The 17,938-nt window shown below is 44.1% G+C and overlaps 1 protein-coding gene across 1 annotated transcript in view; it reads left to right on the top strand.

Moving 5' to 3' along the window:
• Positions 1–17,938, top strand: part of LOC311127040 (syntaxin-binding protein 4-like) — a gene marked incomplete at both ends in the record, with an annotated part of 104,076 nt that overhangs the window by 47,796 nt on the left and 38,342 nt on the right. Inside the window, 3 exons of the mRNA XM_084158789.1 lie at positions 6,110–6,231; positions 7,393–7,482; positions 9,151–9,216. Of these exons, the coding sequence (XP_084014915.1) occupies positions 6,110–6,231; positions 7,393–7,482; positions 9,151–9,216 (278 nt within the window). The remainder of the gene's footprint in view (positions 1–6,109; positions 6,232–7,392; positions 7,483–9,150; positions 9,217–17,938) is intronic.

Here is a 17,938-nt window from a genome sequence, read left to right as displayed (position 1 = left end):
AATTTTAGAATAAGGTTGTAACGTAACAAAATGTGGAAAAAGTTAAGGGGTCTGAATACGTTCCGAATGCACTGTATTTCTTAATTCCATTCTTTTACTTTTAGATATGTGTGTTGTGATTGTTAGATACTACTGCACTTTTGGAGCTAGAAACACAAGCATTTCGCTACACCCGCAATAACATCTGCTAAAATATGTGTGACCAATAAAATTGGATTTGATTTGTCTACTTATTTGCTACATTGACAGAGTAATGTGCTGTTTTATTGAAACATTTACTTGCCAACAAATGAAAGTTGAGATGTTACACCAACTCCCTGCATCATTTGTTTTAGCAGTAAGATTGTAGCTAGTTACTTCCAAATACATTGAATGAATATCACATAAATTGATCCAGAAGTTGAAGTCAACACTTTATTGGTTTCTAATGCAGCTGGAATCATTTAGTACACTTGTAAAAAATATATATATACAGTGAGGGGAAAAAAGTATTTGGTCCCCTGCTGATTTTGTACGTTTGCCCACTGACAAAGAAATTATCAGTCTATAATTTTAATGGTAGGTTTATTTGAACAGTGAGAGACAGAATAACAACAAAAAAATCCTTAAAAACACATGTCAAAAATGTTATAAATTGATTTGCATTTTAATGAGGGAAATAAGTATTTGATCCCCTCTCAATCAGAAAGATTTCTGGCTCCCAGGTGTCTTTTATACAGGTAACGAGCTGAGATTAGGAGCACACTCTTAAAGGGAGTGCACCTAATCTCAGTTTGTTACCTGTATAAAAGACACCTGTCCACAGAAGCAATCAATCAGATTCCAAACTCTCCACCATGGCCAAGACCAAAGAGCTCTCCAAGGATGTCAGGGACAAGATTGTAGACCTCCATGCAAGATCTCACCTCTTGGAGTTGCAATGATCATGAGAACGGTGAGGAATCAGCCCAGAACTACACGTGAGGATCTTGTCAATGATCTCAAGGCAGCTGGGACCATAGTCACCAAGAAAAACAATTGGTAACACACTACGCCGTGAAGGACTGAAATCCTGCAGCGCCCGCAAGGTCCCCCTGCTCAAGAAAGCACATATACAGGGCCGTCTGAAGTTTGCCAATGAACATCTGAATGATTCAGAGGAGAACTGGGTGAAAGTGTTGTGGTCAGATGAGACCAAAATCGAGCTCTTTGGCATCAACTCAACTCGCCGTGTTTGGAGGAGGAGGAATGCTGCCTATGACCCCAAGAACACCATCCCCACCGTCAAACATGGAGGTGGAAACATTATGCTTTGGGGGTGTTTTTCCTGCTAAGGAGACAGGACAACTTCACCGCATCAAAGGGACGATGGACGGGCCCATGTACTGTCAAATCTTGGGTGAGAACCACCTTCCCTCAGCCAGGGCATTGAAAATGGGTCGTGGATGGGTATTCCAGCATGACAATGACCCAAAACACATGGCCAAGGCAACAAAGGAGTGGCTCAAGAAGAAGCACATTAAGGTCCTGGAGTAGCCTAGCCAGTGTCCAGACCTTAATCCCATAGAAAATCTGTGGAGGGAGCTGAAGGTTCGAGTTGCCAAACGTCAGGCTCGAAACCTTAATGACTTGGAGAAGATCTGCAAAGAGGAGTGGGACAAAATCCCTCCTGAGATGTGTGCAAACCTGCTGGCCAACTACAAGAAACGTCTGATCTCTGTGATTGCCAACAAGGGTTTTTCCACCAAGTACTAAGTCATGTTTTGCAAATCAATTTATAACATTTTTGACATGCGTCTTTCTGGATTTTTGTTGTTGTTATTCTGTCTTTCACTGTTCAAATAAACCTACCATTAAAATTATAGACTGATCATGTCTTTGTCAGTGGGCAAACATACAAAATCAGCAGGGGATCAAATACTTTTTTCCCTCACTGTATATAAAACACCATTATATAAATATTTACAACCGCTAGCAATATCTATACCATGATGCAGTTGTGAGTATACTAGGCATTCTATATCAGTGTTTCCCAACCCTGGTCCTCGGGTACCCCCAACAGTACACAGTTTCGTTGTAGCCCTTGACAAACACATCTCATTCAACTCATTAAGGGCTTCATGATTAGTTGACAAGTTGAATCAGGTGTGGTTGTCCAGGGTTAAAATACAAGTGTGTACTGTTGGGGGTGCTCTGTATTGTACTACAACATCAGTCTAACTGAATATGTATGAGGTGTTTGCAAAATGTTATTCAGCTGGTGAACCTCATCTTGTGTTGGGCAATGGCAACTGGTCTGGCAGAACTTCATGAGCTCCATGACCTTGGACTCATAGACACTCAGGCTCTTCCGAGTCAGATGATGTTGAGCTTGAACTTGTTCCCTGCGGAAAGGTTTCATCCAATGGGTCTAAAGAATCTACTACTGAAGCTGGTGTCAAGGTCATCATCAGCAGCAGTAGTAGGTGATTAGCCAACATTTTACTACTTTGTCCCCATCAATACACATTAAAACAAGGTACTATATCCACCCATCTCCCCTGTGTCAATAGATCATGCATACTAACCTTCACACACACAATACCCACCCCCAACAGACACCAGTCAGTCACCCACACCATCCCATCCTTACTAATAACTCTGCTTTTCTCCAATTTAGACAATCAACTAAGCCTCCATACAGAGAAAACTACAGTAGAAGTTGTAGCCTAATTATAAACACACCAACTATGACAACAAGACACGGACCATGTTTATGCCTAGCTCCAGTATATTTATTTTCTCATCATGGAGTCATGGAAAGATTTAGCAAAGGTGACTTACAAGTCAGCTACACTACACGCATTGCCATCAGCATTGTGTCAATGTGACGTTCTACCTACTACACCAGAAACCAACCGAAATCAACTTTATTCAATTTTTTTTCCAAATGCACGCGTCAGTCATCGAGAATTGAACCTCGATTATTGAGCTTGGAGGCTGCTGTAGACAGGTTGGTTTTTAGCAACATATCCGACGCGTGCGCTATCGGGCAAAACAGACAGGGTTGTCTTAGATTGTTGACATGTAAACTATATTTCGTCTCCAATGTTTATTGTCTCTCAAATACATCGTTACAGTTGTTGTTAGCTAGATAGCAAATGTTTGCCATATTAGCATAGATGTGACATCAGTCAAAACAAGACATGGTATCAAGAACAAGATAAAACTAGCTGAAACGAGTCACCTACGATTCCCCACATGGCAGCTTATTGTCATTGTTGCTAGTCATCTGGCCATCCAAAATCACAATAACACAGACTTCTGCCCAACTTAAGCGAGCGCATCATTTTCGTGACGTTGTCAGTTAACCTATCTATTGGACGTGATGTAACGTGGCCAATATAGCAGCTTTCATTGATTTCAAAGGAAGCGTTCCCTCAATTGCTAATGGCAATGCCGGAAGCCCAATGGCTGGAGTGTGACAATAGTTCCTGGTGCTGAGCCTGATACCGTTGCGGATCTTGATGGGATCGGACTCCATAAATAGAACACATAGGCCAGTCACGTTAACCTCTGTGGTAGTTAGTTAGCTAGCTAGCAAATGGTTAGATATGGTCCGGTAGGCTTTAGCTAACGTTATCTTGCAACGTTACAAATCACATTGTCAGATAGCAGCTGGCTAATTACATTGATTTGCCTTGGAATGTCTAGCCAGAGTATTATGAAAGCTAGCTAGCTAGCTAGATTTTGGTTTAGATAAACAAATGTAGTTCCCTAGCTAAGTTAGCTACATTACCTCTGCTCGACACCTTAGTAAGGTAATCAATGAAACGTTACCTCAGCAGTCTGTTCATGCTTGTAGTTTGCACATCCAGGTACTGAGCACCAATCCATGACTAAACTTTACAGTTGTTGTCGACACAAAAATAAATAGTGCCTCGCAAGCTGATGTACTATGAACGAGTTGGTGGTCCAGTGAGTAACGTTAGCTACCTGTTGACACCCATTCTCAACTGGATCCACCTCGACAGGAGCGGTACTCTGTCCTGAAATTGCTATAAATTCTGGATATTGTGGTTTGCTGACAACCTTCTAGCCCGAAGTCCAGCGCGCCTTCGACTGTGCCCCAAAAGCATGCTCCCGTGGCAGAGTCGATATCCGCGCTTATAAACAGAGGGTCGTTACACAACTCCCTCCTTTCAAAGTGCGCGTCCTCGCGCTAGCCTACAACTCAACGTCTTACAGGAACGCGCTCACCGGCCAAGCACACGCACGTTCGTGGATGCAAGGTCCGATCACATTAATGGACATATACAGTGAAAGAGCAGCGGTGAAATGTCCCTTTACTGTGAAAGTCTTATGTAAAGAAAGTGTTTGGAGTCATTATTTCATGTTATGGAACCAACTTAATATCTTGATTGACAGGTTTTTTAGATTGAATTGCTTGTAACACAATTGAAGAAATGTGGATAGGTAATTCCTAAGTGAAAATCAACTTGGTACAACTTTAAGAAAAAAAATAGGTTGTGTGTGTATGTGTATATATATATATAATATTAGTTAGTATTTATGTTATTTATTAGGTTTAACCAAAGGGGAAAAGTAAGTTGCGTGTTGAAATAAATAGGTTGCAACTAGGTTTGTTAGTAATCACATATAAAAGTCGGCATTGAATCATATATATTTGGTTTCAACAAATGTAGTTTTTTTCAAATGAGAAAACCTAACTCAAAACTAGTTGATGCAAACATTATTTTTGATTGATCCAGAATATTTTTTTACAGTGTACCCTCATTTTAACCCAGATCTTTACGCTGACTAACCTGAACAAATCCAACATTACACTAGCTCCTTAACCTTTACCTTAGCTTTCTAACTCTGACATTTACTGTACCTTACTCCTTTTCCTTAGCTAACCCGTTCGCTGTCTGTGGTCACGTTCTCCTACTCAGACGTTGCATGCATCAATCCATGATTGCATGTCACATCATCGACTGTGCCGTCGGGCACCAGATTGCTATAACATATGATGTGGTTAGCTGATACGTAAAATACCTATCCAGGCATTGTAAGATCTGCCATGCGTCAGCAACCACATGAAAAAATACTACAGTTTACCATAGAATACTACAGCACTTACTATAGAATTCTATAGTAAACTGTAGTATATTGTAGAATACTATAATACACTCTGTAGTATCTCTCAATCATGTGTAGTACTTACTATAGAATTTTGTGGAATACTACAGGAAATACTATAGTATTATCCACACAAAAAAACACTGTAGCAAATACTACAGTAATGTCCGGTAAAACACTACAGTCTGCAAAAACACTACACTTTTTTTATTATAGTAAATACTACAGTATTTAATTTGCATATACCCTGCCCATTCCCTTCCTCCATATTGCAATTTGTGCCACCCATAAGTGAGAAACCTACATGGCAAGTATATACCATATTGTATTCCCTACAGGTTATAAAAAATAGCAGAAGCGCTGAATTATCTGTTCAGAGTCCAGTCCTACTTACAGGTTATGGAAAATGTGCTCTTTTAGTATTTTTCCAGTAGGTTTCCTGAAGGATAAAGCCTCCACTTCTGTGTCAAAGATAATACAACACAAACACTATAGTAAATACTACAGTAATGCCTGAAAAAACACCACAGTAAATACTACAGTGTAGTACAGTCTGCAAAAACACTACATGAATTACTATATTATATACTACAGTTTTCTTTACTACAGTATTTATACAATAGTTAACTAAATACTACAGTAAATACTACAGTATCCGCAAAAACATTGCAGTGAATACTACAGTAAAGTATGCAAAAACACTACAGTGAATACTATAGTATTTATACCATAGTATACTTCTAGTATTTTTTCATGTGGGTTATCTTGACCACACAAGTTTATCTAAACAAGTCTGTTGATTTTATTGAAAGAGGACATTATAATAAATGTTCTTTCATCCAGAGAACTACCTCTACAATACATATGTATATTGTAGCATGTTTGTATTGAAACCATAGCAACAGGTAACAGTCTTTTCTTATGTTTTTTTAAACCATACAAAATGTGCAATGAGCATCTATATTTATAGATTGTGATTATAAAACACATGTTATTACTCTGTGTGCAGACTTTGAGACACTGACGCGGGAGCTGTTCAAGCTGCAGTTTGAGGAGTCAGGGGTCGGAGGTCAAGGCTCAAGGTTCATGTCAGATGACCTCTCCAGTCTCCTAGAGTCACCCACCAACACGGTAGGAGATATTAATACTGTACACTTCAGCCTCAAGAGTTTTCTTCTGTAAATACGTCAAAGCTAATGTACTGTGTAGTTGGTTAGGTGCACATCAGACTGCAAAATTTGAAATGGGTATGATGATTTGCAGATCTGTCTTATGCTAACGCGGCAATGGGCAACTCTAGTCCTCGGGGCCTGATTGGGGACATACTTTTGCCCCAGCCGCAGCAAACACGCCTGACTCCAATAATCAACTAATCATGGTCTTTAGTTTAGAAGGCAATTAGTTTCATCAGGTGTGTTAGCTACTGCATATGTCTGGGGGAATGTGTGACACCAATCAGGCCCCTGAGGACTGGAGTTGCCCATCCCTGCGCTAACACAAAGAGTGTTTTTCTGATGTTGCATTGCTGTTTGCTGTAGTAAACATCTATGTGTAAAGTGTAGTAGTGGTTATGGATGTCTGCTTGAAGGTGTTTAATGTGTGTAGTAGTGTGATTGTACAATATATGTTTGCAGTAAAGCCCTCAGTAACACTCTATATTAGGGGTTTTCAATCCTCTCTTCTGGGACTCCCAGCTGTTCCATGTATTTGAACTGTTCCAGAGCTAGCACACCTGATTCAACTTGTCAACTACTGTAAGTATCAATACCATGTTAGGTGCATCAGGTGAGCTAGTTCAGAGCTACAACAAAATTGTGAAATGTCTAGGGGTCCCCGAGGATAAGTTTGAAAATCACTGGCCTATATGCATGTGTTCCTATGTTGTAGAGTGTGTGTGTGTGTGTGTGTGTGTGTGTGTGTGTGTGTGTGTGTGTGTGTGTGTGTGTGTGTGTGTGTGTGTGTGTGTGTGTGTGTGTGTGTGTGTAATACAGGCTGTAACTAAATCATTTAGTAACATGTTCCTTTAATTATGATGTTGTGTTCCTGTATTGATGCTATAAATGATGGTAATCCCTGTTTGATGTAAAGCCTTTGACAAGGTGTTAGTGACATGTTCCGGTGCGGTTGCTGTGATTGTGTGAAGTAGAGCCTTTATTCATGTCCCTCTGTCTTCCTGTCTCTCCGTATAATCCTTCACTGTCAAATCAGCCTTCAGTGTCAGATCTGTCCGTCTGTCTGTCTGTCTGTCTGTCTAATAATGTCCCTTTGTCCCTGTCGTCCTGTATCTATCAGCCTTCACTGTCTGACTCTGATGACCTGGAAGAGATGGAGAGACTGAGGAAAGACCACATCGAGGCTCTGAGAGAGATCAAGAAACTACAGGTACATACTGTATCACAGGAGTTAGAGAAATCAAACACTAGTAGGTCAGAAAACAGGAACATTTGTGTGTACAGTCGTGGTCAAAAGTTTTGAGAATGACACAATTATTGGTCTTCACAAAGTTCGCTGCTTCAGTGTTATGAGATATTTTTGTCAGATGTTACTATGGTATACTGAAGTATAATTACAAGCATTCCATAAGTGTCAAAGGCTTTTATTGACAATTACATTAAGTTTATGCAAAGAGTCAATATTTGCAGTGTTGACCCTTCTTTTTCAAGACCTCTGCAATCCGCCCTGGCATGCTGTCAATTAACTTCTGGGCCACATCCTGACTGATGGCAGCCCATTCTTGCATAATCAATGCTTGGAGTTTGTCAGAATTTGTGGGTTTTTGTTTGTCCACCCGCCTCTTGAGGATCGACCACAAGTTCTCAATGGGATTAAGGTCTGGGGAGTTTCCTGGCCATGGACCCAAAATGTCGATGTTTTGTTCCCCGAGCCACTTATTTATCACTTTTGCCTTATGGCAAGGTGCTCCATCATGCTGGAAAAGGCATTGGTCATCACCAAACTGTTCCTGGATGGTTGGGAGAAGTTGCTCTCGGAGGATGTGTTGGTACCATTCTTTATTCATGGCTGTGTTCTTAGGCAAAATTATGAGTGAGCCCACTCCCTTGGCTGAGAAGCAATCCCACTCATGAATGGTCTCAGGATGCTTTACTGTTGGAATGACACAGGACTGATGGTAGCGCTCACCTTGTCTTCTCCGGACAAGTTGTTTTCCGGATCCCCCAAACAATCGGAAAGGGGATTCATCAGAGAAAATGACTTTACCCCAGTCCTCAGCAGTCCAATCCCTGTACCTTTTTCAGAATATCAGTCTGTCCCTGATGTTTTTCCTGGAGAGAAGTGGCTTCTTTGCTGCCCTTCTTGGCACCAGGCCATCCTCCAAAAGTCTTCGCCTCACTGTGCGTGCAGATGCACTCACACCTGCCTGCTGCCATTGCTGAGCAAGCTCTGCACTGGTGGTGCCCCGATCCCGCAGCAGAATCAACTTTAGGAGACGGTCCTGGCGCTTGCTGGACTTTCTTGGGCGCCCTGCCGCCTTCTTCACAACAATTAAACCTCTCTCCTTGAAGTTCTTGATGATCCGATAAATGGTTGATTTAGGTGCAATCTTACTAGCAGCAATATCCTTTTTGTGCAAAGCAATGATGACGGCACGTGTTTCCTTGTAGGTAACAATAGTTAATAGAGGAAGAACAATTATTTCAAGAACCACCCTCCTTTTAAAGCTTCCAGTCTGTTATTCTAACTCAATCAGCATGACAGAGTGATCTCCAGCCTTGTCCTCGTCAACACTCTCACCTGTGTAAATGATAGAATCACTGACATGATGGCAGCTGGTCCTTTTGTGGCAGGGCTGAAATGCAGTGGAAATGTTTTTTGGGGAATAAGTTCATTTTCATGGCAAAGAGGGACTTTGCAGTTAATTGCAATTCATCTGATCACTCTTCATGACATTCTGGAGTATATGCAAACTGCCATCATAAAAACTGAGGCAGCAGACTTTGTGAAAATTAATATTTGTGTCATTCTCAAAACCTTTGACCACAACTGTAGAGAATATATATAATTTTCTTCCTGTGTCTCTACATTCTCCAGGAGCAGTTGGCAGAGTCAGAGAGACTTCACCTGCAGATGCAGGAAGAACTGAACAGGGTCAAACAGGTGATTTTAGTATAGTTTATCTGACCTTACACATACAGTGGGGAGAACAAGTATTTGATACACTGCCGATTTTGCAGGTTTTCCTACTTACAAAGCATGTAGACGTCTGTAATTTTTTATCATAGGTACACTTCAACAGTGAGAGATGGAATCTAAAACCAAAATCCAGAATATCACATTGTATGATTTTTTAAGTAATTAATTTGCATTTTATTGCATGACATAAGTATTTGATCACCTACCAACCAGTAAGAATTCCGGCTCTCACAGACCTGTTAGTTTTTCTTTAAGAAGCCCTCCTGTTCTCCACTCATTACCTGTATTAACTGCACCTGTTTGAACTCGTTACCTGTATAAAAGACACCTGTCCACACACTCAAAACAGACTCCAACCTCTCTACAATGGCCAAGACCAGAGAGCTGTGTAAGGACATCAGGGATAACATTTTAGACCTGCACAAGGCTGGGATGGGCTACAGGACAATAGGCAAGCAGCTTGGTGAGAAGGCAACAACTGTTGGCGCAATTATTAGAAAATGGAAGAAGTTCAAGATGACGGTCAATCACCCTCGGTCTGGGGCTCCATGCAAGATCTCACCTCGTGGGGCATCAATGATCATGAGGAAGGTGAGGGATCAGCCCAGAACTACACGGCAGGACCTGGTCAATGACCTGAAGAGAGCTGGGACCACAGTCTCAAAGAAAACCATTAGTAACACACTACGCCGTCATGGATTAAAATCCTGCAGCGCACGCAAGGTCCCCCTGCTCAAGCCAGCGCATGTCCAGGCCCGTCTGAAGTTTGCCAATGACCATCTAGATGATCCAGAGGAGGAATGGGAGAAGGTCATGTGGTCTGATGAGACAAAAATAGAGCTTTTTGGTCAAAACTCCACTCGCTGTGTTTGGAGGAAGAAGAAGGATGAGTACAACCCCAAGAACACCATCCCAACCGTGAAGCATGGAGTTGGAAACATCATTCTTTGGGGATGCTTTTCTGCAAAGGGGACAGGACGACTGCAGGATGAGGGGAGGATGGATGGGGCCATGTATCGTGAGATCTTGGCCAACAACCTTCTTCCCTCAGTAAGAGCATTGAAGATGGGTCGTGGCTGGGTCTTCTAGCATGACAATGACCCGAAACACATAGCCAGGGCAACTAAGGAGTGGCTCCGTAAGAAGCATCTCAAGATCCTGGAGTGGCCTAGCCAGTCTCCAGACCTGAACCCAATAGAAAATCTTTGGAGGGAGCTGAAAGTCCGTATTGCCCAGCGACAGCCCCAAAACCTGAAGGATCTGGAGAAGGTCTGTATGGAGGAGTGGGCCAAAATCCCTGCTGCAGTGTGTGCAAACCTGGTCAAGACCTACAGGAAACGTATGATCTCTGTAATTGCAAACAAAGGTTTCTGTACCAAATATTAAGTTCTGCTTTTCTGATGTATCAAATACTTATGTCATGCAATAAAATGCAAATTAATTACTTAAAAATCATACAATGTGATTTTCTGGATTTTTGTTTTAGATTCCGTCTCTCACAGTTGAAGTGTACCGATGATAAAAATTACAGACCTCTACATGCTTTGTAAGTAGGAAAACCTGCAAAATCGGCAGTGTATCAAATACTTGTTCTCCCCACTGTACATCTGAAGCATACTTACTGGAAGTTAGCTGGTTTTGTTTCGATTTTTTGGGGGGTGCCTAGTTGTTTGCCCATTCACCAGAGGGAGCTCTGCACAAGCATGCACACTTACAGTGAGGGAAAAAAGTTTTGATCCCCTGCTGATTTTGTACGTTTGCCCACTGACAAAGACATGATGAGTCTGTAATTTTAATGGTAGGTTTATTTGAACAGTGAGAGACAGAATAACAACAACAAAATCCAGAAAAACGCATGTCAAAAATGTTATAAATTGATTTGCATTTTAATGAGGGAAATAAGTATTTGACCCCTCTGCAAAACATGACTTAGTACTTGGTGGCAAATCCCTTGATGGCAATCACAGAGGTCAGACGTTTCTTGTAGTTGGCCACCAGGTTTGCACACATCTCAGGAAGGATTTTTTCCCACTCCTCTTTGCAGATCTTCTCCAAGTCATTAAGGTTTCGAGGCTGATGTTTGGCAACTCGAACCTTCAGCTCCCTCCACAGATTTTCTATGGGATTAAGGTCTGGAGACTGGCTACGCCACTTCAGGACCTTAATGTGCTTCTTCTTGAGCCACTCCTTTGTTGCCTTGGCCGTGTGTTTTGGGTCATTGTCATGCTGGAATACCCATCCATGACCCATTTTCAATGCCCTGGCTGAGGGAAGGAGGTTCTCTCCCAAGATTTGACGGTACATGGCCCCGTCCATCGTCCCTTTGATGCGGTGAAGTTGTCCTGTCCCCTTAGCAGAAAAACACCCCCAAAGCATAATGTTTCCATCTCCATGTTTGACGGTGGGGATGTTGTTCTTGGGGTCATAGGCAGCATTCCTCCTCCTCCAAACAGGGCGAGTTGAGTTGATGCCAAAGAGCTCGATTTTGGTCTCCTCTGACCACAACACTTTCACCCAGTTCTCCTCTGAATCATTCAGATGTTCATTGGCAAACTTCAGACGGCCCTGTATATGTGCTTTTTTGAGCAGGGGGACCTTGCGGGCGCTGCAGGATTTCAGTCCTTCACGGCGTAGTGTGTTACCAATTGTTTTCTTGGTGACTATGGTCCCAGCTGCCTTGATATCATTGACAAGATCCTCCCGTGTAGTTCTGGGCTGATTCCTCACCGTTCTCATGATCATTGCAACTCCACGAGGTGAGATCTTGCATGGAGCCCCAGGCCGAGGGAGATTGACAGTTCTTTTGTGTTTCTTCCATTTGCGAATAATCACACCAACTGTTGTCACCTTCTCACCAAGCTGCTTGGCGATGGTCTTGTAGCCCATCCAGCCTTGTGTAGGTCTACAATCTTGTCCCTGACATCCTTGGAGAGCTCTTTGGTCTTGGCCATGGTGGAGAGTTTGGAATCTGATTGATTGATTGCTTCTGTGGACAGGTCTCTTTTATTCAGGTAACAAGCTGAGATTAGGAGCACTCCCTTTAAGAGTGTGCTCCTAGTCTCAGCTTGTTACCTGTATAAAAGACACCTGGGAGCCAGAAATCTTTCTGATTGAGAGGGGGTCAAATACTTATTTCCCTCATTAAAATGCAAATCAATTTATAACATTTTTGACATGTGTTTTTCTGGATTTTGTTGTTGTTATTCTGTCTCTCACTGTTCAAATAAACTTACCATTAAATATATAGACTGATTATTTATTTGTCAGTGGGCAAATGTACAAAATCAGCAGGGGATCAAATACTTTTTTCTCTCACTGTACATGCATGCGTTTTATTCTGAAGGGTTCTGAGTCTTGGTGTTTATGAAGATGCAGAGAACAAACCAGACACTTGAGTCCACATTAGGCTGCTGAGGGGAGGACGGCTCATAATAATGGCTGAAACAGAGCAAATGGAATGGCATCAAACACCTGCAAACCATGTGTTTGATGTATTTGATACCATTCCACTGATTCCGCTCCAGTCATCACCACAAGCCCGTTCTCCCCAATTAAGGTGCCACCAACCTCCTGTGCTTGAGTCCAACTCAAGATTTGTTAACGACCGGTCGTGAAGAGGTAGCATACGACTAGCATACAATCTTCGAAATACATGTACAGTGGCTTGCGAAAGTATTCATCCGCCTTGGCATTATTCCTATTTTGTTGCCTTACAACCTGGAATTAAAGTGGATTGTTTTTGGGGGTTTGTATCATTTGATTTACACAACATGCCTACCTCTTTGAAGATGCAAAATATTTTTTGTTGTGAAACAAACAAGAAATAAGACAAAAACACAGAAAACTTGAGCGTGCATAACTATTAACCCCCCTAAAGTCAATACTTTGTAGAGCCACCTTTTGCAGCAGTTACAGCTGCAAGTATCTTGGGGTATGTCTCTATAAGCTTGGCACATCTAGCCACTGGGATTTTTGCCCATTCTTCAAGGCAAAACGGCTCCAGCTCCTTCAAGTTGGATGGGTTCCGTTGGTGTACAGCAATCTTTAAGTCATACCACGGATTCTCAATTGGATTGAGGTCTGGGCTTTGACTAGGCCATTCCAAGACATTTAAACATTTATATTTAAGTCATTTAGCAGACGCTCTTATCCAGAGTGACTTACAAATTGGTGCGTTCAACTTAGGATAGCCAGTGGGACAACCACATCTTGATCACAGTAAGTACACTTCTTCAAACAAGCAGCTGTGAGCAAAGTCAGTGCAATCAGGGACAACTACATCTCGATCACAATAAGTACATTTCTTTAAACAAGTCAGTGCTAGCAGGTGAAATAAGTCAGGTGTTAGTTTACACAAGACAGTGGTAGTAAAGGGGGGGTAGAAGGATTACTATTCCAGGTATTCCTTAAAGAGGTAGGGTTTCAAGTGTCTCCGGAAGGTGGTCATTGACTCCGCTGTCCTGGCGTCGTGGGGGAGCTTGTTCCACCATTGGGGTGCCAGAGCAGCGAATAGATTTGACTGGGCTGAGCGGGAGCTGTGCTTCCGTAGAGGTAGGGGGGCTAGCAGGCCAGATGTGGATGAACGTAGTGCCCTCGTTTGGGTGTAGGGTCTGATCAGAGCCTGAAGGTAAGGAGGTGCCGTTCCCCTCTCAGCTCCGTAGGCAAGCACCATGGTTTTGTAGTAGATCCAAGCTTCAACTGGAAGCCAGTGGAGTGTGCGGAGGAGTGGGGTGATGTGAGAGAACTTGGGAAGGTTGAACACCAGACGGGCTGCAGCGTTCTGGATAAGTTGCAGGGGTTTAATGGCACAGGCAGGGAGCCCAGCCAACAGCGAGTTGCAGTAATCCAGACGGGAGATGACAAGTGCCTGGATTAGGACCTGTGCCGCTTTCTGTGTAAGGTAGGGTCGTACTCTGCGAATGTTGTAGAGCATGAACCTGCAGGATCGGGTCACCACTTTGATGTTAGCAGAGAACGACAGGGTGTTGTCTAGGGTCACGCCAAGGTTCTTTGCACTCTGGGAGGAGGACACAATGGAGTTGTCAACCGTGATGGCAAGATCATGCAGCGGGCAGTCCTTCCCCGGGAGGAAGATCAGCTCCGTCTTGCCGAGGTTCAGCTTGAGGTGGTGATCCGACATCCACACTGATATGTCTGCCAGACATGCAGAGATGCGATTCGCCACCTGGTTATCAGAAGGGAGAAAGGAGAAAATTAATTGTGTGTCGTCTGCGTAGCAATGATAGGAGAGACCATGTGAGGATATGACAGAGCCAAGGGACTTGGTGTATAGAGAGAATAGGAGAGGGCCTAGAACTGAGCCCTGGGGGACACCAGTGGTGAGAGCATGTGGTGCGGAGACAGATTCTCGCCATGCCACCTGGTAGGAGCGACCTGTCAGGTAGGACGCAATCCAAGAGTGAGCAGGGCCGGAGATGCCCAACTCGGAGAGGGTGGAGAGGAGGATCTGATGGTTCACAGTTTCAAAGGCAGCAGATAGGTCTAGAATAATAAGAGCAGAGGAGAGAGAGTTAGCTTTAGCAGTGCGGAGAGCCTCCGTGACACAGAGAAGAGCAGTCTCAGTTGAATGACCAGTCTTGAAACCTGACTGGTTAGGATCAAGAAGGTCATTCTGAGAGAGATAGCAGGAGAGTTGGCTAGAGACGGCACGCTCAAGAGTTTTGGAGAGAAAAGAAAGAAGGGAACTGGTCTTTAGTTGTTGACATCGGAGGGATCGAGTGTAGGTTTTTTGAGGAGGGGTGCAACTCTCGCCCTCTTGAAGACGGAAGGGACATAGCCAGCGGTCAAGGATGAGTTGATGAGCGAGGTGAGGTAAGGGAGATGGTCTCCGGAAATGGTCTGGAGAAGAGAGGAGGGGTTAGGGTCAAGCGGGCAGGTTGTTGGGCGGCCAGCCATCACAAGTCGCAATATTTCATCTGGAGAGAGAGGGGAGAAAGAAGTCAAAGCATAGGCTAGGGCAGTGTGAGCAGGACCAGCGGTGTCATTTTACTTAATAAATGAGGATCGGATGTCGTCAACCTTCTTTTCAAAATGGTTGACGAAGTCATCCACAGAGAGGGAGGAGGGAGGGGGAGGAGGATTCAGCAGGGAGGAGAAGGTGGCAAAGAGCTTCCTAGGGTTAGAGGCAGAGGCTTCACATTTAGAGTGGTAGAAAGTGGCTTTAGCAGCAGAAACAGAGGAAGAAAAAGTAGAGAGGAGGGAGTGAAAAGATGACAGGTCCGCAGGGAGTCTATTTTTCCTCCATTTCCGCTCGGCTGCCCGGAGCCCTGTTCTGTGAGCTCGCAATGAGTCATCAAGCCACGGAGCAGGAGTGGAGGACCGAGCCGGCCGGGAGGATAGAGGACATAGAGAGTCAAAAGATGCAGAAAGGGAAGATAGGAGGGTCGAGGAGGCAGAATCAGGAGACCGGAGGAAGAAGGATTTAGCAGAGGGTAGAGATGATAGGATGGAAGAGGAGAGAGTAGCGGGAGAGAGAGAGAGCGAAGGTTGCGACGCACATTACCATCTGAGTAGGGGCAGAGTGAGTAGTGTTGGAGGAGAGCGAGAGAGAAAAGGATACAAAGTAGTGGTCGTAGACTTGGAGGGGAGTTGCAGTGAGGTTAGTAGATGAACAGCATCTAGTAAAGATGAGGTCAAGCTTATTGCCTGCCTTGTGAGTAGGGGGGGACGGTGAGAGGGTGAGGTCAAAAGAGGAAAGGAGTGGAAAGAAGGAGGCAGAGATAAATGAGTCGGAGGCAGACATTAGCAGGTTAAAGTCACCCAGAACTGTGAGGGGTGAGCCATCCTCAGGAAAGGAACTTATCAAGACGTCAAGCTCATTGATGAACTCTCCAAGGGAACCTGGAGGGCGATAAATGACAAGGATGTTAAGCTTGAATGGGCTAGTGACTGTGACAGCATGGAATTCAAATGAGGAGATAGACAGATGGGTCAGGGGGAAAAGAGAGAATGTCCACTTGGGAGAGATGAGGATTCCTGTGCCACCGCCGCGCTGACCAGATGCTCTCGGGGTATTCGAGAACACATGATCAGATGAGGAAAGAGCAGTAGGAGTAGCAGTGTTTTCTGTGGTAATTCATGTTTCCTTCAGCGCCAAGAAGTCGAGAGACTGGAGGGTAGCATAGGCTGAGATGAACTCTGCCTTGTTGGCCGCAGAACGGCAGTTCCAGAGGCTGCCGGAGACCTGGAACTCCACGTGGGTCGTGCGTGCAGGGACCACCAGATTAGAGTGGTAGCAGCCACGTGGTGTGAAGCGTTTGTATGGCCTGTGCAGAGAGGAGAGAACAGGGATAGACAGACACATAGTTGACAGGCTACAGAAAAGGCTACAATAGTGCAAAAGAGATCGGAATGAAATTAACTAAACATCTGGGTAAGCGAGAGAGCGGGGCCTCCCTCGACTAACTCCCGCAGAACAACTTGGCAGAACTGTCTTTGTTTCAGGGACAGTCTTCATTTTGGGGACAGCTGCCGCAAACGTTTCCCCTTAAACCACTTGAGTGTTGCTTTAGCAGTATGCTTAGGGCCATTGTCCTGCTGGAAGGTGAACCTCTGTCCCAGTCTCAAATCTCTGGAAGACTGAAACAAGTTTCCCTCAAGAATTTCCCTGTATTTAGCACCATCCATCATTCCTTCAATTCTGACTAGTTTCCCAGTCCCTGCCGATGAAAAACATCCCCACAGGAGGATGTTCTCTGGGTGATGAGAGGTGTTGGGTTTGCGCCAGTCATAGCGTTTTCCTTGATGGCCAAAAAGCTCAATTTTAGTCTCATCTGACCAGAGTACCTTCTTCCATATGTTTGGGGAGTCTCCCACATGCCTTTTGGCGAACACCAAACTTGTTTGCTTATTTCTTTCTTTAAGCAATGGCGCTTTTCTGGCCACTCTTCCGTAAAGCCCAGCTCTGTGGAGTGTATGGCTTAAAGTGGTCCTATGGTCAGATACTCTAATCTCCGCTGTGGAGCTTTGCAGCTCCTTCAGGGTTATCTTTGGTCTCTTTGTTGCCTCTCTGATTAATACCGTCCTTGCCTGGTCTGTGAGTTTTGGTTGGCGGCCCTCTCTTGGCAGGTTTGTTGTGGTGCCATATTGTTGTGGTGCCATATTGTTGTGGTGGTGACTATCCTACCGATCCTTGACTTCGGCGATGTCATTTACAAAATAGCCTCCAACACTCTACTCAGCAAATTGGATGTAGTCTTATCACAGTGCCATCCGTTTTGTCTCCAAAGCCCCATACCCACCACTGTGACCTGTACGCTCTTGTTGGCTGGTCCTCACTACATGTTCGTCGTCAAACCCACTGGCTCCAGGCCATCTATAAATCACTGCTAGGCAAATCCCCGCCTTATCTTAGCTCATTGGTCACCATAGCAGCACCCACCCGTAGTCTGCGCTCCAGCAGGTATATCTCACTGGTCATCCCCAAAGCCAACACCTCCTTTGGCCGCCATTCCTTCCAGTTCTCTGCTGCCAATGACTGGAACGAATTGCAAAAATCTCTGAAGCTGGAGACTCTTATCTCCCTCACTAACTTTAAGCATCAGTTGTCAGAGCACCTTACCGATCACTGCACCTGTACACAGCCCATCTGAATTAGCCCACCCAACTACCTCATCCCTATATTGTTATTTATTTTGCTCTTTTGCACCCCAGTATCTCTATTTGC

This window comes from Coregonus lavaretus (assembly GCF_964263955.1).
Source record: "Coregonus lavaretus genome assembly, chromosome: 1".
Lineage (NCBI taxonomy): Eukaryota > Metazoa > Chordata > Actinopteri > Salmoniformes > Salmonidae > Coregonus > Coregonus lavaretus.
This window is presented reverse-complemented; position numbering and strand designations above follow the sequence as displayed.